The sequence below is a fragment of the Prunus mume genome, linkage group LG2, assembly GCF_029339155.1.
Source record: "Prunus mume cultivar Tortuosa linkage group LG2, ASM2933915v1, whole genome shotgun sequence".
Taxonomy (NCBI): Eukaryota; Viridiplantae; Streptophyta; class Magnoliopsida; order Rosales; family Rosaceae; genus Prunus; species Prunus mume.
This window is the reverse complement of record NC_142699.1, coordinates 35,453,090-35,475,135: the sequence shown is the minus strand read 5'-3', so window position 1 is coordinate 35,475,135 and position 22,046 is coordinate 35,453,090. Positions and strand designations below refer to the sequence as shown.

General features: G+C 37.2%; 5 protein-coding genes across 5 annotated transcripts; 1 reads left to right on the top strand and 4 right to left on the bottom strand.

The window, feature by feature from the left end:
* Positions 1–195: 195 nt before the first annotated feature.
* On the bottom strand, positions 196–3,031 carry LOC103323072 (uncharacterized). The gene is given in 9 exon segments (XM_008225032.2): positions 196–527; positions 1,402–1,498; positions 1,738–1,789; positions 1,895–1,939; positions 2,034–2,078; positions 2,207–2,284; positions 2,464–2,594; positions 2,696–2,959; positions 2,962–3,031. Coding segments are annotated over 9 exon segments (933 nt in total). The 5' UTR covers positions 3,017–3,031; the 3' UTR covers positions 196–361.
* A 498-nt stretch (positions 3,032–3,529) lies between these two features.
* LOC103323073 (Protein phosphatase 2C family protein) lies at positions 3,530–5,718 on the bottom strand. Its single transcript, XM_008225034.2, has 6 exons — positions 5,494–5,718; positions 5,072–5,323; positions 4,662–4,970; positions 4,291–4,408; positions 3,963–4,186; positions 3,530–3,841 (listed from the first exon to the last, which is right to left on the bottom strand). Exons 2-6 carry the CDS (start codon positions 5,315–5,317, stop codon positions 3,638–3,640), a joined length of 1,101 nt encoding a protein of 366 aa, XP_008223256.2. The 5' UTR covers positions 5,318–5,323; positions 5,494–5,718; the 3' UTR covers positions 3,530–3,637.
* An 891-nt stretch (positions 5,719–6,609) lies between these two features.
* LOC103323143 (lipase class 3 family protein) lies at positions 6,610–10,476 on the bottom strand. The gene is made up of 7 exons (XM_008225108.3): positions 9,941–10,476; positions 9,627–9,824; positions 8,699–8,971; positions 8,354–8,456; positions 8,012–8,130; positions 7,710–7,886; positions 6,610–7,382 (listed from the first exon to the last, which is right to left on the bottom strand). The coding sequence occupies exons 1-7, from the start codon at positions 10,238–10,240 to the stop codon at positions 6,648–6,650; spliced, it is 1,905 nt and encodes a 634-aa protein (XP_008223330.3). The 5' UTR covers positions 10,241–10,476; the 3' UTR covers positions 6,610–6,647.
* Positions 10,477–14,004: 3,528 nt separating this feature from the next.
* Positions 14,005–15,836, top strand: LOC103323074 (Chaperone DnaJ-domain superfamily protein). The gene is made up of 4 exons (XM_008225035.3): positions 14,005–14,301; positions 14,428–14,479; positions 14,568–14,635; positions 15,226–15,836. Exons 1-4 carry the CDS (start codon positions 14,155–14,157, stop codon positions 15,772–15,774), a joined length of 816 nt encoding a protein of 271 aa, XP_008223257.2. The 5' UTR covers positions 14,005–14,154; the 3' UTR covers positions 15,775–15,836.
* Positions 15,837–16,053: 217 nt separating this feature from the next.
* Positions 16,054–20,575, bottom strand: PUM24 (pumilio 24). The gene is made up of 17 exons (XM_008225036.2): positions 20,263–20,575; positions 20,072–20,125; positions 19,608–19,669; positions 19,422–19,503; positions 19,206–19,329; positions 19,000–19,083; positions 18,755–18,869; positions 18,437–18,587; positions 18,198–18,311; positions 18,019–18,090; positions 17,810–17,860; positions 17,620–17,670; positions 17,393–17,500; positions 17,108–17,299; positions 16,905–16,979; positions 16,535–16,794; positions 16,054–16,429 (listed from the first exon to the last, which is right to left on the bottom strand). The coding sequence occupies exons 1-17, from the start codon at positions 20,497–20,499 to the stop codon at positions 16,291–16,293; spliced, it is 1,971 nt and encodes a 656-aa protein (XP_008223258.2). The 5' UTR covers positions 20,500–20,575; the 3' UTR covers positions 16,054–16,290.
* Positions 20,576–22,046: the final 1,471 nt, after the last annotated feature.

Below are 22,046 nucleotides of genomic sequence, written 5' to 3'. Positions count from 1 at the left end.
ATGTATGTATGTGAGGAAATTCCTTCGGTTTTTATTTTTATTTTTAAATTCATGTATGGTTTGCCTTAACTCCTTTGATACATTGATTCATAGTTGCCTCAATCTTTTGTTGCCTCGTCTCAGGCCATAGTTGGCTTGATATATGGTTTGTTAAATTTATGGTTGCCTCGGCATATTGATTTTGTTCACAAATAATGAGGAAAAATAATAGGAGGGGCAGTGAGATAAATTTTATAGAATACAACACAACTATAGGAACACACGAGGTGAACTCAACATCATTAAATCCCTTCTGCATCTTTGAAATACAAATTACTGCTTTTGACAAATCAATGTAACAAGGCTTTCTAAACATATGGCCTTAACCACCATACCGGGTCTTGAGGGACTCTGGAGGCTCTTCTTCCATAATGCCTGAACCTGTTGTAGCAAGGTACTCGCGGATAGTCGTTTTACGGTCTCCAAGGAAAGTGTGATCCAAGAAGTTGTTGTATGCCACCTCGCTCAGATTCTTTGCTGCTAAGACACTACAAATGGATGTTTGATCATCCACTTTAGTTCATAATTCATATGAGGAGTAGTTGGAATGGAAGTATGTCATGTAAGACTAAATCTCTAGCAGCAAATCAACATCACATAGGATTACAGCTTGTACAGAACAAAACATAACAATAACTTACGTACAGTAGAAGAAGACATTGTCAACTTAAGAACAAGTGAGTCTTCTACTCTCAACAAAACAATATGCCCTGGCTATTGAATAGGGTTTAGCTGCTATAAAGAATGTATATTTGAGAGAGCAGGGACAAAACTCATATACTAGTGTAGTTAGCCATCCTTATCTGACCTATTACATATAAGAAGGAACTCATAATCACTGTAAATTCAGAAAATGATTACTAGTATTAGGACTATGCTGTCCTAGTTTTAGTTTAATACCACGTCTGCTAGACAGCATACTCATTGATACTCAATAATAAGGTTCTAACATGTCAAATAAGTTTGTTTTGTTCTCTCATCTTAGAACAAAAAAGAAAAACAAATCTGAAAGGACAAAGCAGCTTGTTTAAAGAAGCACTGGCAAAGCCATTAACCTACCCATGATCAAACTCAAATGATGAGACGAAGGAGAAAAGCCAAAGCAAACAAATATTGACTAATCAGATTCATCATTAGTCCTCTAACACATTCAAGTGCAATTAAGTTGGTCTATGAGTTGATTACTTCTACTGATAAGATGTGGGTCACAATTCAAGAGCTTGTTCTTTTGGCCTGACAGACCAGGATCATTCATTTCTTTCAAGCTGACTGCTAGTTGGTAAGCTGACTGCTAGTTGGGGATCATTCAAATCTTTTTGGTAGCAAATAAAGCAAATAAGTATATCAAAAGTGAGGACATACCAATGCCGAAGGTAAGTGCGACAAGGTAGGATATCATCTCGCCAGATCTTATCAATGCCATATCGTCCAAATAGCTGAAAATACATCTCCTTACTTCCTGAAATCCAGCCAGAAAAAACCAGCAGCATACATTAACATCAATACCCCATCATTATGTAATGGTAAATTATGGAATTGGATGGGGTAGCACAATCGTTTGGCTAAAACCAATCATAAATGGCATTTCTTCGTATCTAACATTGCTCTCAGAAACTACGAGTTAACTACACTTATATTTCTGTTTACTATCTATCTTAATTGGGAAACTGTTAAAATTAAACAGTAGTGAAGATTTACCTTTGCATCTAACTCTGAAGAACTCTTCATCACTATAACGAGCACAAAGTACCTGCATTCATTCACCCCAATAACCAAACTAAACTTAGAAAGTACAGGGGAAAAAAGCCTAATAAGGTGAAGCTATTGGCATTACATATTCACATTTTCCACTCACCGCTCGATTATCAAATGACTTCCCATCAAGTGTTTCAGGCAGAACCTGCAAGACAAACAATAATTCCAAATGAAAATACAAATCGTTTTTTTAATAAAAAATTAAGAACTTGATGGTAGGCAACAATCTAGCAACTTACAGCTAGGAATCGAAATTCAGGTTCCCTCTTGATAAAAGCTGGAATCTGAAGTTGTTAAATCAGCATATGAGTTGCGAATTAGCTCTCATCGAATTAACTAGTTTCCTTCTACCTAGTTCTCAAAGATTCAATATTTAACAGGCACTGAAACACACATAACATTAACTTTATACCTCTGATTTTGTAATCTCGAACACTGTTACTATAAGGCTTTCACCTTCACAAGGCTCTACACTCAAGCTTGCAATCTCCTGCCCCATTCATAAAATTAACAACAAAATTCAGATTTTAGAATTTACATAACAAATTGTTTTCCCAAACTTGTAAACGAACCAAACACAAAAATTGATACTTTTGAATCGTTGAAGAATACGCGAACAACAAAAGCATAAACATTTCATAAATTTTTCTTTCAGTTTCTTTGATTGACCTTGGTTTCAGGCTTGGCAATGCCACGCTCGAAGAAAATGGGAGCCATGTGAGCATACGTTCGACGAAAGCCGTTCAACCACGCAACTCGGAAGTTGATCAGGTCCGGAAATGTACTCCTCGCGCTTCTCTCTACCTCCCAAACACACCGCACCAGTTAACAAGTCAGCGTACGACAACAAGCACATCAAAAAGGCGACGGTGATGGTGTAGGTGATTGAATTTGTACGTACCGGAGAGGAGGGAACCGAAGCCACAGATAGAGATGTAACCATCGGGTGAGAGAATGGTTTCGAAATCCGACTCCTCGTTGAGTTCCTTCGGTGGCGGCTGGGCCGCTGGAGAGCTTGATCGGCCGGAGTCTGACATAGTGATAGGAGACTGTCGCCGGCGATGGGACCGGTGGAATGGAATGAGCGTTGAGCTGTGTAGGGTTGGGGTTGGTGCTGGGAAGGTGAGGTGGGAGTTGGAGAGAGGTTGGCGTTGAGGGCACGCGCGCGCGCGAGTGAGTGAGGAGATGGATGGAACGAGAGACGGAGAGCAGTGGTTGTCATGAGGAAGAAGACGCGCACAGAGGCAGAGACAGACTTCTATTTTTGAGGGTGCCGTCGGAACTTGGAAAATCAGGTCGTTTATTGAAAATTATGTCGTTTTTATGTAAACGACAGTAACATAAAAACTCTTATCCATAAAACTCGAGGTTAATATAATGTAAATTTTTATTTTGAAAATGTTGGTTTTTAATTTTCGCTATCAATAAAACTCTTAGCCATCTATCTTAACTAAATATAAAGGGTTTAACGTGTTTTAAGAATACCTAGGAGTATAATGCTATGATTATAAATGTTGTATTATTAATATTCTTGAAGCATGTATCATTGTAAAGGGGCTTCTGAAACTAAAATGTCGTTAATCCTTTATTATACCTCGATTATTTTGGTGCGTGATGCTTTAATTTATGATTCTTTCAATATTTGATATAAGAATTGGTTTTTTTTTCTTTTCCAGGATCTAAGAATTGGTTAAATAGAATCATGTTGGGCTTTCTTGTTACATAGTTGACAGCATTCCAAATCAACAAAGGCATACATATAAATATACACATTTCCCATAGTAAACTAAGGCAACAGTAATCGGCATCTACCCAGATTTTTTTACACATGAATTTTGTGAGATCATAGATTCATAAGGTTGGCATGTTGTGAAGATGAAGCGTGAAAGAAGAGGCAAATAGCTGAGATGTCATCCATGGCGATGCCTCGTTTCTTAGACTTCCATGCAAGAGTGGCACATCCCACAAGCCTTTTAGCTGCTTTTTTCCTATCTGGAGTGGAGGAAACTATCTTTACAGCTTCTTCGTTGGAGATAACATCCCATACCTGATGAAGCAAAGCAAAGTCATTGAAGATTTGTTCAATGGAGTTGCTTTACTGTGCACATCTGCAATTTTTCTTGATACAATTTGGAACAAAGTTGGAAAATAAATTGAAATGTGCTTACCCCGTCTGTTGCTAGGATGACAAACTGGTCTCTGCTGGTGATATGCCTTTGACTGACAGCAGGCACTGAGATAAGCCCAAAATCCTTAACACAATAGTCGCCAAAGGCTCTTGATATTGCCAGTCCTGGTGTCTTACCATTTGGCATCCAGACCCTGTAAGTCCCTGGTTCATCATGTAAGCAAAATACTCGTCCATTGGATCTTGTTATTCGTTCTGCCTCCTCTGTAATAGGAAAGAGTCCCCAAAGAGCCTCAAAATATTTAAGTACAATGTACACATTTTGTATATCAAGGAGACAGAGACAGAGACAGAGTGAGAAAACCAACGAGGTATATTGGGTTTAAAGTCCACTGTAAGCTGAAGAGGTACCAAACTCCCATCTTCTGAAATGAAGGCCAAGACAGCCCGGGAGTCACCGACATTTGCGACGATGAGATGTTCGCCCTGGAGATCATTGATGAGGAGATTTTAAGGGTACTTGTCCTGCAATTGCTACACTCTAGCTAACACTACCAGTCCAAGATTCTGGATATTGAAATCAAACGTCTGGATCCTATGGTTTAGGGTTTGATTGGCACCCGTTGGATAACATAATTAGCAGAAAAAAGGTTTTCTGGCAGCATATTTAATTGCCACACAAGAAAGGAAAGTAAGTAAACTATGCTACTCAAAAATTATGACAATTTCTTCTGATCACCTGCTTAACAATTGTTGATGCTGTAGCGCCACTTCGATAAGAATCCATTTTAGAAGAATGCTTAAGCTCCTGGTCAATGGCAGCATACGTTTTAAGAAAGGATTGCTTCCATATATCAAACCGATGGAGGTTTCTATCCATCTCCATTTCGAAGTCGAGGTTCAGTGATGCTAAAGTGAGAGTCTCTTGCCAATTGCACAACAAAGAAGCAGGCATTGATTCCTTGACCCTTTTGCTAACATGGTGGCCCCATTGGCCATGCCCATCAAATATCCCACAAAAGATCATGTCCTCTTGGCATCCAAATTCCTACCAACCCAGCTTGTGAAAATATGGAAAATATATAGCATATGTTTTGAAACAAGCATATTTGCAACAAATAGAAAAACATTCTCAAACTGTGGACTTACCTCCCAAATGAATAAGCAATCTTGATTGATCCCCTTCTGGCCTCTCTTGGAGCAAACAGAGGAAAAATTGTTAGACTTATCAGACATAACAATGCCAGAAGAAGAACTCAAAACCAGCTCATTCTTTTTCGCTTCCTTTTCCAATGCTTCTGCAGTTTTCCTTGCAACATCTTCATGACAATTCTTCATTTTCTTGAGCGATCTGGTTCTTGCCAGCCCTTCGAGAAGAGATGGAAAGAGCACCATAGCCCCCTACAGTCCCAAATCATTACACACTTCAAAAGATAAGTATCTATTCAATTGGTATAACTTATATCAGCTAGCTAAGCCAAGCCTTTGATATATCTGTAAGTTTATACATATATGTATATTTTCTTTTTCCTTATAATATCAAAGAGCTAGAGAGAACCAGTAAGCAAAACCTGGTGTGATTTCAGTCCGGCACTGATTCGCGACGAAAGAATCAAACAAACGTTTGGTCTTGCTTATACTCCATTTTCATCTCCTTCTCCTTCTTCTGTTTGCAAGCTCAAGTATGGGTACGCAAAAGTATGCTTTGAGTGTGAAATGACTATCGTCTGCCGTTAACTTAGCCACCCTGTGATGTAGGCGTCATGGCCCTTTTCGACATTCTTGTGAGAGAGTTACATCAACGTATTCATATTATATATATATATATATATATATATATATATATAGCCGTGCCCACTTTGGCCATGCTTTTAGTTTAAGATATCATCAAATGGTATACGTGTGTTATGTGGATTTGGAAGCACTAATTGGATTTATCATTGCTAATCAGAATATTCCTACTTAAAGTCGGTCTTAAACACTAAACAAATGGAAAAAGACTCGTACGGCGTAATTAAAAAGAATTAATCATGAGGGAGGGGGAGATTAGATTAGCATATCTTGGAGAGTATTTAAGAGTGTTTATTACAAAGTTGTGATTGCGAAAGTTTGTTAATCAAAAGAAGATTAGGTGGGGAACGAAATGCTCCATCCAATGAGGATTAGGGAAGGGATTAAAAAAGTCATTACTTGGTCCAATGAGATCATGCACCAAACCAAACACAAGGCTATGATTCTGAGTGAGCCACTTGTTTTGAGGGACCAGGTATGTCAAAATCACAGGTCAAACGACTTGCATGATTGTGAGCCTCAAATATATGTTATGCAGGAGGGACCATGCATTTTCTGGTTACTTTTTCATGACAAGTCTTTAAAAAAATGGTATTGTTTGAGATGTAAATTATAGCAATCGTGTTCTTTATATTTCATACTGATTGTGATCTTATCCTCCAACAGAAGGGAAAGATAATGGTGGGGATGGGTTTTATAAAGCTCAAGTCAGATGTTGTTCAACTAGCGAAAATTGTGGTTGCTGTTTCTTTTCTTACCAAATAAGTTTCCAAGTGAGCTTTAAGCCACGCATGCGGAAGCTTGGACTCAACCGAAAATGGCTTATTTCTAAAGTGCTTTTTGTCTTTTGAAAAAAGCTAAGGGAAGAGAAGCAAAAGTTGACTACTGAAAGGCAATGCAACATAAATATATTTTCTATTAATTTAATTTTTTTTCACATCATACAACTACTGGATTCATCATTTTCCAGTTCCCTGATCAACAATTCCATCATTTTCTTATACATAGGCATGTAGTGATCATTAATCATCGTCCTAGAAAGTCGGAGCTTACTATACAGTTCTCTAGGTGTCTCGTATATACCCACATGTTCTTCAATAGGTCCATCATGATCTAAATTAATAGAATCAGACGAAGGGGCAGAAATAATGTGCATGATTCTGCCAGGGGGATAGAACCGGTGGCTCTCTGAAACATCTAATGAAGAGATGGCCGTATTGCTTTCTGCAACATCAACCAGCATGTTTTCTTCATCGGTTATTTCTCTCACTGCAGCAGCTTCTTCCTCCTGGGCCTCGACATTGACGTCATTCTCCCGCCTCGTAAGCTCCTTCTCCAGTTCATACCACAACTCACCTTCAGTGATGTCTCCAACAGTAGATGTAGTAGTATTTTCATTCACTGGCAAAAGCTGCTCCTCTTCATCGGTGTCATCATGACCGGATCGGCCACTAAAACTAGATTCCAAGTTATTCTGCATTGGATCTATGATCACTCTTTCAGTCTGAGATTCAGAATCCTTTTCACATACGACAGAAGCTTCAGGCAAATCATCTGCTTTAGAATTCAATAATGGACCCACATTCCGGCGACGTGCACCCATGCAAGACCATGATGATATAGATGAATGAGTTCTGACAACAACATTCTGTGCACGCTTCATCACAACCTACAAGTTACCGAGCAGAAGCAAAGCCTGTCATAACACACATAAAGTAGGAGACACACACACACACAAATGATGCTTGATGCTAATATACTTGATGATGTTTCCATAACAGTCTAATTACTAAACAAATAGACCAGTATAGTGTAGTTCAACCAAATGAGTCAATATTAGCACCAATTCACTAACAGTTCTACATAAAGACATTGTACAAATTACTACACCATAACATAAAGAAACCAGTGAATTAGATTTCTCACGTGACCACAAGTCAGCAAGAGTGGACCTGATTAACAGTCAGTCATCAAATAAAAGAAAAATTAGATTTACCTGTGTGCTGCTAGATACTGGCCGCAACAGTGCACCAGCACCAGCAACCCTCGCTTTTGCACTAGCTATAGATGGTAGACGAGAACCCAGAGCAGAGGCAGAGCGATAAACAACATTCAAAACTCTTGTACGTTCAACCTGATCCCGCAAATCATTTAACCAAGATGAAGCTGTGACCTGATGATGGCATATTCTAATAAGAATTCTGAAAATGTCTAACAGATGAGAATTGAACTACATTATTCATGAGCAGCAAGAATAAATGCTAATGCATCCATTTCAATGTGGAGAAAATACAGTACCTCACACCGGAGATCATCAACAGAAGCTGCTGAGAAAGTAGGCACCAGGTCAGAGCCATTGATGATAGTAGTGATGAAGTGCTTGCCAGATTCTGCCAACTCCCACGTTATACAGGCAGCTGCAAAACAAAAATTACAGTACAAGCAATTGAGCATTTTCTAACAAAGCAGCCATAGGAAAGACCTCAGAATGACCTTCAAGCATAGAATGGCCCAATCGGTTCTTCAGAAGTAACAAGTCATATTTGATACCTTATATCTACTTAATTTATTAGCGCATTTCCATGAACAAATGATTATGGAATGCTAGAACCACTAACAAAAGAAATTCAGATGACATGCCTGGGGCAAATGTAATGCAAGTGCTTGAAGAGAACTCTTTCCGCTCTCGAAGAATATATGTTAACAATGCAGCTGTACCACCACCAAGTGAATGCCCAATAACCTGATATGCAGATTTCAAAATTAGAAAGAATAATAGCACAGATAAATCATCCTAGTATTATGAAATTCTGTACATTTTATTAATTTTAAAACTAAAACTAATCAACATCAATTTTGATGGAAAATTAGTAGTTTTAAAACATGTATAAGCAGGAAAAGCGACACAGTTTTTGATCAATTTTGAAATGGCAAATTAGTAGACAAAGTGGCATGCAATTTTTAAATTACAGAAACGGCATCTACCTTTATTTTGTAGTCAGGATATTCACCAAAAGCCTTGAGCAAGCAAGGAGTACTGATCATAGAAATCCAACGGGCTGCAGCAACCATCCCACAGTGGGCATATCCTAGGACTAAGTTGCTTATTCCACCATCATGCAAAACCGAATGGTGGAATGGGGCCACTGCTCCAGTAGCAGCAGTTAGTGTATCTTTGATGCTATGTGTACCACGTATTAATAGAAGGAAGCATTTTGAGTTTTTATCACGAATAACTGTGAATGCAGGCTTCAGAAGCTGCAAGCATAGTGGTGCTAATTAAGAGACGAATCAATCACAAGTTTTAAAGCAAATAATGAAACTAAAGGATGCTTTATCACAAAAGCATAGAGTTGTGAGGAAGATTATATGCCAACATGACTATCAAGTAACTCAAAACACAGTGGTCGATAGAAATAACTTGTAGCACATATTTCACTTCTCATAAATTGTCCATTAACATAAATGTTCACCTTTCCCGAGCTTTTAACAGCATCACTCTATTAACATAGATTTCCATCTCTCATTTCCACATAAATTTTGATTCTTGAAGGTGTTTCCATTTTTATTTTTATTTTTATGAGATAGGGGGGATAAAACCCCAAAAGAAGGTGTTTCCTTTTAGTTTCCCTACGAAGTATAAAACTTTGGTTGTGATGAGACAATGTTGAAGGAATAAGTACTATGGATTTTGGGCATGTGGGCAGCTCTTGTTTGAATCCATGGATTTCATATTATGTATCATTACCTACACTACAAATACGTATACTTAAAGAGTTCCTTGTTATTATTGAGTTTAGACTCAATAAGGGAATGTTATCCCTCCACATCAAGCTGAGAACTGAGAAAGGCAATTTCTAATAAAAACATGAACAAATGTAGTTAGAGAGTGTAAAGGTAAGAGCTTACGAACCCCAGCCTTGGGCTTCTGAAGAAGTACATCTTCCTGAGAGAAACCCCCGGACTCTAAAAACACCGGAAACGGTTTCTTTGAAAAAAGCATACAAAGCGTCAACAACTTCAAGTAATAATGCAACTCCTCAATAATTCCAGACCCTTTGAGCTGCACACTATCACTACCAGCATATACACTCGCAACTTGTAAATTACCCTGCAAGTTAACCAAAACCAGGGACCTGACATGTAAATAACGAAACTTTCGGAAGCATTGCCCCCAGAGAAGTGAAGTTTGCAGAAAGAGACCCCGAATTTGAGCGAATTACTCACCTGCCTACGCATGAGGTAGTTAATGCCGAAGGCCAAATCGCCGATCGGCCACTTGCCGAGTGTTTCAGAGTAAGTGAACCGAAGCGTATCGGACAATGTGTTCAGCGACTCGAGCCACGTGGCAGGCGCTTGCGCCGGTCGCCGAGAGAGCCTCTTTCTCGCCGATCTCATCTTCGAGAGATTTCCACTCCGATCGCTGTCGTCGTCGTCGGTGTCAACTTGCGACGCCAACCTCCGATTAAACACGTAGTAGATAAGTACGGCGGCTCCGGCGGCGGTCGCCATTGCCCCCGCCGCCATAGAATCGAACGGTCGAGATTGAAAGCTCAGAAGAACGACAGCACACCAGCACTAGCAAATTAACTCTGGAGAAACTAAAACTCGTTAGAAATCAGATGAATTGAACTGAAATGTTTGAGATTTATGATGCTTAATTTGATTGAAGGAGAAATCAGGGCTTCGCAGAAGAATCGAATATGAAGAATATGGATTTGGGCCTCTGGCGTCTGAGGGAGGTAGCTACGGAGAGAGACCACTACAGAGAATGTGCGCGAATAAAGAAAGAACCGCGACATGTGAAATTACGCGAATAGCCCCCCCAGATGCAATAATTGACGTCGGACATAACGGTATGATGTCCAAACGTAACTTTTTCGTTTTAAGGAAGGGTAATTTGGTCACGATAATTTTTTACGTGTTGTGCAAATTGGAAGGGCGCGCACGTTAGGGATAATTTGTGGGTTTTGTATTTGTTTGGGAAAGGGTGGTAGATGTGACAAAAGAAGTGCGTGTGGGGTAAGATGGGGTGGTAGGCCCCGTGCGTTGGATAGAGGAGCTGGCTTCAACCCAGCTCAAGTCTATATCTGTTCTACTTTTATATAGATAATAATTGGGTAGGCTCCGCAGGTCAATGTTGATTTATTGGGGTGACAAGACCCAAATGATGCTAGGTTTGGTCACCAAATTTGATCCTGCTTACTCATACTCAGGATCGACATTAATCCTGTGGATTCAAATAATCCCACTGATTCGAATTATGGTGGTTGGTTTGGTTTGGTTTTGATTTAGAAAAAATTTAATTGGTTTAAAATTTTAACTGAACTGTAATTGTTTGATTTAGTTTGATTCTAAGCTTTTGTAAATCGACTTAAATCAAATCAAACTTTCTACTTGTATATTTATTTATTTATTTATTATGTTATTTTACTTATTTAACCCTCTCATTTGAAGTTTGATGGAACTTTGAATTGTAACTATATTAGTTATTAAAATTTGGAGTTCTATAGCATGCTGAATTTTATGATGGTTTGATATGCCTATAAAATGAAATAATATGTATCATATTATGATTTTTTTTTTGTAATTGAGCTAAAATAATTTGAAAAAGAATGCAAAAGCAAAAGAATTGGGCTTACCGAACCAAACCGTTTTAAATTGGTTTAGTTTGGTTCAATTTCTTTCATGGTTTTTATCAAAATCAAACCAAACCAAATCATTCTATTGTAATTAGTTCGTTCGCTTTAGTTTAAGATGAAACAAATCCATTCTGGACCGTTCCCGCCCCTACTCATGATGCGTCGCAAATAATGCTTTATGTTAATGTATCTTAGGCTTGGTGTCCTCCTTTTAATTGGGTGATGAGATGTGGGAGAGTGGCATGAATTTCTCATACGTGCGTGGGTGGTACTTAGGCAACAGTAGTGTTCACAGTCAATTTTTGGGCCCAAACCCATTTGGGTTACTTGTTTGGAAATTGGATCACAAGGAAGACAACAACAAAAAATGCATTGAGCAACATAAATGCATTGGAGTTAGCCCAAAACAAAGGGCTTCCTAAGCTTTGATTATCCAACCCATTTTCAGCATTCCGTAAATTTGGCATTGAATTTTGGGTGCAAACGGGTTTCAGTTGACTTTAACGTATTACGAACATTATAAAATGTGAAACTTCTAATCCAATTGGAATTTTCTCTAAATAAAACAAGGCATGCCATAAAACAAAGCCTACATCCTATTGTTATTCACAAAGAGCCTCGCCAATCTCAAAACAAAAGCACCTAGCCCAAGGCTTTGGAAATGGCAGATGGCAAAGGTTAAATTCCAAATGCCAAGATTGCTCAAATTAAGAAAGATTCTGGGAGGGTGGAAACTATTGGCATTGGGCAATGACAACAACAACTAGGGCACTTTTACAAAAGTTGCCTTGTGTTCTGGGGTCCATCATATGATCATCATAACCCTACAAATCCTAACCTTTGTTAACAAATTGCCTCAAAAGGGTAAAACCCTTGAGGGAGGAGAGATGGCGAGTTAACTTTACTTGCCAACATTATAGCGATTATCAGTTATTGATGCATGTAAAATTCGACATAAAACTTATAGTTAACAATTATCCATACATTAATTAATAATTATCTATATACACATAAAGAAGTATCCGTTAACATTTTCGATTTTACACCATAACAAACTATGCGTGTGTTAGGTTCAACCAATACATGGTCAACATGGATAGGCATAGGCCTAGCTTTTCTATCAAAATCAAAACAAAAGAAAATCCAAAGTAAAATCTAGGGAAAATAGTACAAACTTAGAGGGCTCTCTTGACCTACTCTTGATTGCCAAATTTATGCCAAAGTTTCAACTGGGCATTATATGCGGCAGTCCACATAGTTTTGCACCTACCATACACCTTTTTCACGTGTAAGTTTTTATTAGATTCAATCAATATTTGCATGGTTCCTATTGAGAAATAGGTTTGGCTACCTACCTAATAAAGAGATAATTCATTCACTCTGAGCCGTTCTTCATCTTGAGTTGAGTTTTAACTTTATTTGCCAGTTCATAAAAAATTTCTTGTAACGGAGATAATATTATTTTGCTATTTTTTCAATAATGTAATGACACGTAGAAAAGTTATTATGCATGTCATTGCACTAGTGGCGAGAATAACAAAACAATTTATTCCCGCTGCATAAAAGTCTCTCTCCAATAGCTGTTGCCATCTGCAACATTCAATCTTTTGGACCCTCCATTTATAGCCCTTTTGGTTGGATGGCAATTAGTTAATTCATATGACACAGACGTTTGTACCGTAGAGTATAGACCTCATTGCTAACTTTTTTTTTCTTCCAAGATACCAACAGAATTCATTTCATGATAGCCAGGATATTCACCTACCATTTTGCACTATCTTAAAGTCTTGTTTGGGAAACGTTTGGTGGTGAGATTGTTGTAACAATTATACCATATTGCTGATAATTATATATAGTATGGATGGGAATCTTATACCAAATATACCATTTTATTTTGTTAAATACATGAACAGTAATATTGGTACCTAAATTCACTAACTAACAGTATATCATGGGCAATGATTTCTCCACTCCTATTTTATTCACTTACACTCTTTTTAATTATAAAAAGGAGTGTAAGTGATAAAATAGAAGAAAAATAAGTCGGGAAATCACCACTGTATATCATTACTTTCTTAGTTTAAGATAAGCTCTATATATAGTGAATTTATATTTATAATATACAACTCAAATCTTAGGATGGTATACCAGTCAAATCGAAAAAATAATAAAAACCAAGACACTATATCAGATATCGACAAAGATGAGTTGCTAGAAAATCCGTAGGGCGACCCCACAAGAAAGTAGCCTAAAACCCCAACCCATTGCCTTTTTCATTTAAAATTTAAACCTCAGGCATGCATCAGCTTAGCCAAATTCGTTGAAGCGGATGTAATTCTCACTCTGCACCCATCTTCGAGTCCCTCTCTCCGTAGTATAGAATGGATCAAAAATTTGAACCTCAAATACTAAGATAAGAAAAAAATAAAAATAAAATTGAATGACTATAATGGCTGGCTAGGCCGCCTCAAATTATACCACGTGGCAAGATTAACGGATGACCTCTTCTCATTCCCTCTTCCCACCAAGGGGCACCAACTGATCCACTTTCAAAAATCACACCCGCAAACTTTGCTCTTTTTTCTTAACCGCTCCACCTTGCCATCACTCTGCTCTCTCTCTCTCTCTCTCTCTCTCTCTCTCTTAAAACCAAAAAAATTACAGTAAAACACACATGCAGAAGAAAAACCACACATTGCCTTTGAATCTTTGAAACCCCCTCATTCAAAGTTTCAAACATTTTCTCATTCTTTTCCATTTCCACCTTCCATTTTTTCTCTGTTTTCTCAGTGAGAAAAAATGGGACATGACTCTGATTTCAAATCCCAGTTGGTGACAGAGATTTGCTCCATTTCCACACGCTCCATTGCCTGCTCTCATGGGCATGGCTGCAGCAACAGCCCAGCTAAATCATCATCTTTCATCGATTGGTATCGTCTTCTTCGAGTACGTTTTCTTGGACCATCTTGATTAAAAACGTAACCCATTTGTGGGATTCTTATTATTTTTCTCTTTCTTTCTCTAGTTAATTAATTTCAAGATTAATGTTTATGCGTTTCTGGGAATGAATAGGTGCAAGAAAATGCTGGAAGGGATGTTATAAGAAAGAGGTACCATGAACTTGGTAGGTTTGGCTAAAAGATTTAACATTTCATATTCCTTAATTGGCGGTGGTGGTGATTATGGTTAATTAGGCTTATTCTTTTGTGCAGCTTTGCAACTTCATCCAGATAAGAACAAGCATCCCAAGGCTGAGATTGCCTTCAAACTTGTCTCAGAGGTTAGAATTGCATTCAACCAATCCAAGTTCCACCCTTTTGATAGTTTTTGGTTGAGCTCTATTTTTTCTCTTGGCCACAAGTTGACAGTGGTCAATGGGAAAGAAAATTGAAATTTCATGGAGTTTGGTAGGGTTGGTTGTTTACCACAACCATGTCCTCCCAAAACATATTGAAGACAAAATTTCAGGTGCAGGTCTGTCCAGTCCAGTACAATGATATAAAGTTTTGTGGTAAAAAATAATATGCCTCACCTCAATTGGGTTACATGGACTTTGGTGAAGGGTGAGTCCCATGTGAAAGGCTGACAGAACATATTGGACCCAACAGCATATTCATGTTTAGGGTGTGAGTGCATTGAATTGCAATACACTCACATTATGATTAATCTACTTAGCATATTGGCCAACTGGGTATAGCCCAATGGCAAAAGACCTCTGACTTGCAGAGCAATGGTCTTAGGGTCGAATCCCTATGGCATCTTGGCAGGCAGTGTGTGAGAAAAACCCCCTTCCCGTTCCTAACTTTGGTGAGGAAAAAAAAATCTATTTAGGATACTGGGTTTGCTCAAATTTATGATTTGTTATTGCAGGCATATTCATGTCTCTCTGATAATGCAAAAAGAAGAGCTTTTGACTTAGAGAGATGGAGGAAGTTCTGCTTTGAGTGTGGTACAATCCCCTACGCCACCCACAAAACTTCAAGCAATGCCAATGCTTCAGAACACAAGGCTTGTAATCCCACAAGCTCGTCAAGGTCTTGCAAAGTTGTCAAGGGTCTGAAAGATATCAGAAACAGGTTTAGGGAGGAGGCAAGAGTTATAGAAAACTGTTTGAGGGCCAATGCAGCTGCTGCACCAAGAAGAGAATCCTCACTCTTCAGCCCACCTGCTGCTTATGATGTGTTTCAGAGCAGGTCCAGCAGAGAGTCCCCCATCTTCAATCCATCTGACCACAAGGTTCAAGGCTATCCTCATCTCCGGACTCGAATTCACAGTAAACCTCAGAACTTTTGGCACCTGCGAACGGGGCATCAAGTACTGAATTATGAACCCGGTAGAGCTACGTATGATTCTCCGGTGTTTGAGGTCAGATCAGATGGGGCATTTTTTAAGAGCAGATCTACTTGTGTCCGTTCATAACTTTAGAGAAAATGATTGTTTCATTCATTAATTGAAAAACAGTGAAAAGTCATTTCCTTTCAGGCTCCTTTCAACTTTTTTTTCCTGCATTGCTCTGTTGCCAGATTATTGATTTCAATTGAGTTGGTAGGAAATCTATTGCATATTTTCCAAGGTCATGGACTTCCTGAGAATTAGTTGGTAAGAATTAATCGTCTATATTTCATTTTGATTTCAATAGTGGAAAGATAAAACGATAACTTTAACACAGTAAGCATAAACAATAGCAGCACACCCAAATGCGTCGAATGCACAGAATCTTGTTAATCAAATTCAAATTTTATAATAGTTTGGGACTGTACTAACCACATTACAACAATATAATAAGAAAAAGACTACACACTCGTACAAAATTGTAAGTTCACTTTTAACTGCATTTAGTCGAAAGAGTTATGCCGGTTATGACAGAGAGTTGGTGTCACTTTGTTATTTAGCAAGCGATCACCATGCCATTTCTGTTCTTTGAGAGCAATTTCCTCATTCTTTTGCTCCACTGGCTACTTTTGTTTCAGGGATTTTGAGAATACCACCATCTATCAGCGGTTGCAACTCTTTCTTTGCTAGTTTGTGTACCTTAGGGTCTGAAGATTCTAAGAATGCAGCAATTACCTTGCCGCTGCAATCACAGAAAAAAATAGACTTAAATACGAAAGAAAGAATCACATGCACTTTTATGCTCATTCACATGCATCAAACTTGGAAATAAGACAAAGAGGCTGACCTGTGACCTTGGGCCCACAATTCACATTTTCCTTTCAGTGCTTTGTTCCATAAGGTGGAAGCAAAGGTGGGGCAGTCCAAGATTAGTTTTCTAATGGTCCGGCTGGAATGGAAATTTTCCAAGATGTGTTCCTCTTTTGATTCCTCCTTTGATTCTTCGGATTTAGGCTCTGCTACAAGAGATGCTATAGCTTCATATAATGCATTCAACTTTTCATCCAGAATTGGATGGAGAATGCCACCATCACCCCCAGTTGCAACCTGCATGTATTAAAAGGTTCCACATTCGAATGATGTCAAAAAATTTGGCACACGTTAAAACTTTTCCCATGGTAAAATCTCTGCATTGACAAAATTAGTAAAATAAGTACCTCATATATGACGTCTTTTCCAAAATTTGATCTAAGCAATTCCCCTGCATTTTCAGTGCATATATCAACAAGCCTCTGCAAGGCATTCCCCACCAAAGTCAAAGTCTTATTGTGAAAAATGGTTGAGCGGAATTTCAAATCAACTTCACTATAATTAATATCTCCGTTTAAATTGGAACCTATTTTGTGTTAAAGCAACAAACCTCAGCCAGCCCACTCTTGACTAACAACTCTTGCCTTCTTATAGAAGGGTCCTTCTTTCCACCCTCAACTAAGTGGAGGTCATCATCATTCGTATTGGCTTCATCTACTGTCACTTCCAAATCACTACTGGCCTCTTCACCAGATCTGTTAACTTCTGAAGATTTTGTTTCAGATTGGGTGTCTGACTCAACCTGAGAATAGAGAGCAATGGGGTAAGTTCCCATGCATATGAATCACTATCCAAATACATTTCTATCTTCTACAAAAGAGAATATACAATCTACCTTGTTGGATAGAGAAGGGATAGACAAACTGAGAGAAGCCAGGTCATCAAGAGTGAAATAGCGTGACCCATTTGGATGTAGTAGCTGCAGTAATGGGCGCCTTCCATTCTGAACAATTGTAAACAGTAAAGCATCTCTTAGGAATGTAAAAAAGTGAAAGATAAGGTGAAATAAGACTACTGTAGATATGGAAATATGTTCGATAAGCAGCAGATCAGAACGACAACCTTATCAAGAACAAGATCCTTCAGATTTTCTTGAAGCTCGTGAATGACAACCTGTAATCAGGAGTATTTGATTTAGAAAGGTTCACCAGAAATTCATATATTGCAACCTCACAAATATATATATATATATATATATATAAAAAGAAAAATTAAAATCCTATCTGCAACAAACATCACCGGAAAAACAAACCTTAGTAATAAGCTTTGTATCATCAACAACTGAAAGAAGGCAAACAAGCACCTGGGAAGCATAGAATTAATTCATTATCAGGTATGCATAATATCAAAATAACCTTTGTGTCATGTATACAAACAACTGAAACAAATGCATAATATCACAAATATTAGCTCTGAAATAATGACAACAGAAAACACAAAATAAAATTCCCCAAAGCTTACCATACTTCCACGTTGATCAAGAGCTATATCACGTACATGGGCTTTCATTCCTTTGATTACCTTCTTTCTTTCCTAGAAACAAGTCATAACAATTAAAAGAAAATGTACACCATTAGCAAAAAAACCTATGCATATTTTTTAATGATAAAAATTTGCACATGGATATGATAAGAATCTACCTTTGCACTGCCATGCTTGACACAGAGCATCCCAACCCTAGATCCATCCCTTGTGTGGATCATCCGAACAAGAAGTGGACCTGACAACTGTTTAATTACATCTGTGGCAGAGAACTTCCAAAAAAAAAAATTTGATTTTCAGAAAAGGAGACAAAATGACAAGCAAACGCCTATATTGTAGGCAAGGATTTGAGATTGTTTATAAAATGATAAATTGAATGTAAATTTCTCAACCATACCTTCTCAGCTATTGTAAAGTACTCTATCAACACCCTGTGTATTATAGAGTGATCAATTATTCCTTTCTCCAAAATTGGTTGAATCACTGAAGTCATGTGCCGCAAGACTGAAGATTTTTGCAGATCTAACTTTAAAATTATATCTAGTAACCTGAAATTTGATCAATATCAGGAGAAAGAATAATATCAAGATAACTTTCATGGGTTGCAGTCCTTGTGGAAGCCATACATATCTAACACTTTGTGAAATTCAAAGTGCAATAAGAATTTGATAGCATTACATTCATGTAAAACGATTATACACAACTGATCCTTTACCTGCCCTCTTTCTTCGAGACCAAGTCCTTAAACAACTGTAGCTCTGTAGAATATAGTTCCACCAAAAGTTCTTGCTTTTGTGTTGCATTTCCCAATTGGTATGCATGCTCGACGACTATAAGAGAATTTAGAGAAGTAGCAACAATGTTATAACAGCTCAAAGTGTGAGAAAGGAAACAAAAACGGTTGGTTGGATATTGCTTGTGAGATATCTCTCCAAGTACTACAGGGAGGCTATAACATACCTACAGATCCAACCATGTGACGTAGAAGGGAAGCAACATGCCCACGAAGAGACAAGATAAACCCTGCTAACTGTTTTTTGGAGGCTGCGAAACAAAGAATAGGTAACAACTTAATAATTTATCAGAAAATAATGAAATTCAAACTATAATAGTATTGTAAGGAAGACTAAATTTTTTTATATTTCTTCTTCCAATCTGAACCATACCATTGTCTAACATTTTTGTCACCAGATGAACAGCATAAGTGTTGCATGCAAGAGTAAGAAGATGTGGCTGAAGCTCCTCAAATATTGCATCCTTTTCCGCTTGTGAACAGTACTTGACACAAGTCTAAGGTAAAAGGAATACATAAATTCAGGCTACTGAAAGAAAACAGAGACTTAAAACTTCAAAACATTATAGGAATGAAGATAAATAATCACCTGCAGAACACGAGAAGAAACATGGGAGCATGCAATTTCAGGAATTTTCCCCTTCATTTTTTCTACCGCTTCACTCACCAACCTTGCCAAAGTTCATAAATAACAAAAATAAGTAAATGAATATTTTAGGCAAAAAGAGACATGATCAAGGTGGAATTGCAATTTAACTCTTCTCAAACTACATACTTGGATCGCTCTTCTTTAGAAATATTCCGACGACGCATCTTCTCCCACAGATGTGCAAGCTCCTAAAAAGGTTTAAAATAAATAAATAAGTAAATTTTGCTCATTGCCACAAAAAGCTCATGGTTCGAGCATTTTAAATGGCTTAAGTTAAGGGGTTGTCTTTGCACATAAAGCACACCCAACAATAACTTGAAATGACGCATGAATTAACGAGGTCATACAAGTTGTGAACACAAAATGTTTGTTGTGAATACAAAGATTGGTCCACATTTTTGCATGCTATAAGAAAAGGCCAGGTTTCATCTACCAATTCACATTCAGATTATTTTGACGCACGACCAATTCATATATATATTTTTTCTTTTTCTTTTTCTTTTTTCTTTTTCCTCTTAACAATTTGCAAACTGAAATGCTTATCCAAACAAATTTAGAAAGAAAAAAAAATAGAGTGAACAAACACTTACTTGTTCTAAATTGTAATGACGCTTCCGCTTCTTCTTCCTAGACTCTGCAAGCTCCTGCAACAAAGCCCACAAATCAAAATTGTTGATTTATCGGAAAAAGTAAAAAAGCAGTAACATTTACTGGCTGTCAATAAAATACAGCATCAAGCACAAAAGCCCAATTTTCTTATTAAATTTTATCAGATATCGACCTTGGCACGGAGGCGACCCTCTCGCTTTGACAGCGGGACCTGCTTCTCATTATCAAGCCCTGGTTCTCGTTGTTTGAAAGGTTTGGAGGGTTTCTTGAAGTCATTGCTTCGGGGATTGGAAGGCTTTGAGTCGAGGAACTTGGGCTTCTTGGAAGTGGAGCTATAGGTCTCGGACTTAGTTCCCGGGATTTGCTTCCTCTTCTTTGGTCCGCTCTTCTCCTGGTTCTTCGCCGCCATTGGAGTGTACTAGAGCTCAACTTCGTCTCTGTTAGACCACGCTGTGGTCTTTGTGTGCTTGTGTTTTGTATCGAAGGGTTTTTTCAGGGTTTTGGTGGACATGATTTTCGGGTAGGGGCCAAGCCGGGTCAGCTTGAACAAGTTATCCGTCCCCGCGGCCCAGATCCAGTTACCCATATCGATAAATTGTGAATTCAGTAGAAAATTAAATTAACTATTATATTATCTATATTAATTAAAAAGAATTATCTTCATCAATGAATACCCAAGAAAAAAAATTCAAATAATAGACCAACGTAACCCTTATAGTTTAAACTATCGTTTGTATTTATAAAAATAAAATAAATAAAAAGGGTTTATGGTGAATAAAAAAGCTCGAACCACTCAACATATTTATTTTCAAAGTTGAAAGAGATTCTAAGTTCAAATCACTTAACATGATTGATAAGAAAAATATAATAAGTTTAATAGCTAAGAAGGTATTATATATCTCATTTATATGGTTTTATATCCCCCTCTCATATAAATTTAGCTTAACCCCTTCAAAATCATTTTTCCTCAATTACAACCCATCTCTTTATATTTGTTAGAATAAAATCTTATTTTTTCTAAACTCAATAAGTTACCTAATCAAGGGTAAAATCAATTTTATTTTATTTTTTTGATTCCTAAAATACCCATAACTAAACCACTATTGCGTTTTGTATATTAATGTAAGAATAAATATAGAAATAATTTTTAATTAAATTGTAACTATAATGACACATTGAATTTGGAAAAATCTCAAAATGAATGTAGGAATTAATTTGGTAACTTTTCTTAAATTTAACAATAAATTCAAATTCAACATACCTAATTGGTTTATTTAATAAAAAATTATTTATTTATTTATGAAGTATACGTGATTAATTAACTATTATATTATTGTTTTATAAATATAATAGCGTACATACAATTTTATGTTGAAAAATTAACATACCTATTACTTCTTTTACGAAAAATACCTAGTATGAATCTACTTATTATTCAAATAATATACCCAACTTTTCTAAACACATTTTGGATTTAATTTACCTAATAATTTCCTGTTATGCAATAATATAACTTGTACTTTACCTATTATGGGTATATTGTAGGTATATTAAAGCCAACAAATGTATATTGTGAAAATAATTTACCTTACTTATTATATTGTATTAGATAAATACATATATATTGTAGGTATATTAAAGCCAGCACATTAATAGGTATATTGTGAAAATAATTTACCTACTCGCATTGGATACATACGAGATAGGTAAATTTGTAGGTACATTATATTGTATTGATAATAATTACCTATTATATTTTATAATATGAGCAAAACCCAATGATGGTATCACATTTACGTTACTTTTTAAGAGTTGTTTTGAAGACAATTATCATATATTTATATGTTACTTTGAATGGGCTATTACTCAATTGTTGACACGTGTACCCTTTCGAGCCGATTAACCATTAAAAACAAGTTATATTGGCCAAACTCCGACATTGAAGCCTTCTCCCCT

What these genes read in the sequence shown, in the direction of transcription:
- LOC103323073 (XM_008225034.2), bottom strand. Translation starts at nt 5,317, where the DNA reads ATGGTGCTCTTTCCATCTCTTCTCGAAGGGCTGGCAAGAACCAGATCG. An exon ending in ATTGCTTATTCATTTGGGAG is followed by an intron (nt 4,971 to 5,071) that starts GTAAGTCCACAG and finishes CTGGGTTGGTAG; the next exon opens with GAATTTGGATGCCAAGAGGA. An exon ending in CATCAACAATTGTTAAGCAG is followed by an intron (nt 4,409 to 4,661) that starts GTGATCAGAAGA and finishes AATGATCTCCAG; the next exon opens with GGCGAACATCTCATCGTCGC.
- LOC103323143 (XM_008225108.3), bottom strand. Translation starts at nt 10,240, where the DNA reads ATGGCGGCGGGGGCAATGGCGACCGCCGCCGGAGCCGCCGTACTTATC. An exon ending in ACTACCTCATGCGTAGGCAG is followed by an intron (nt 9,825 to 9,940) that starts GTGAGTAATTCG and finishes GTTAACTTGCAG; the next exon opens with GGTAATTTACAAGTTGCGAG. An exon ending in TTGATGATCTCCGGTGTGAG is followed by an intron (nt 7,887 to 8,011) that starts GTACTGTATTTT and finishes TGCCATCATCAG; the next exon opens with GTCACAGCTTCATCTTGGTT.
- LOC103323074 (XM_008225035.3), top strand. Translation starts at nt 14,155, where the DNA reads ATGGGACATGACTCTGATTTCAAATCCCAGTTGGTGACAGAGATTTGC. An exon ending in ATTGGTATCGTCTTCTTCGA is followed by an intron (nt 14,302 to 14,427) that starts GTACGTTTTCTT and finishes GGGAATGAATAG; the next exon opens with GTGCAAGAAAATGCTGGAAG. An exon ending in AAAGAGGTACCATGAACTTG is followed by an intron (nt 14,480 to 14,567) that starts GTAGGTTTGGCT and finishes TCTTTTGTGCAG; the next exon opens with CTTTGCAACTTCATCCAGAT.
- PUM24 (XM_008225036.2), bottom strand. Translation starts at nt 20,499, where the DNA reads ATGGCGGCGAAGAACCAGGAGAAGAGCGGACCAAAGAAGAGGAAGCAA. An exon ending in TTTCTTCTCGTGTTCTGCAG is followed by an intron (nt 19,330 to 19,421) that starts GTGATTATTTAT and finishes CTTTTACCTTAG; the next exon opens with ACTTGTGTCAAGTACTGTTC. An exon ending in GTCTCGAAGAAAGAGGGCAG is followed by an intron (nt 18,588 to 18,754) that starts GTAAAGGATCAG and finishes ATCAAATTTCAG; the next exon opens with GTTACTAGATATAATTTTAA.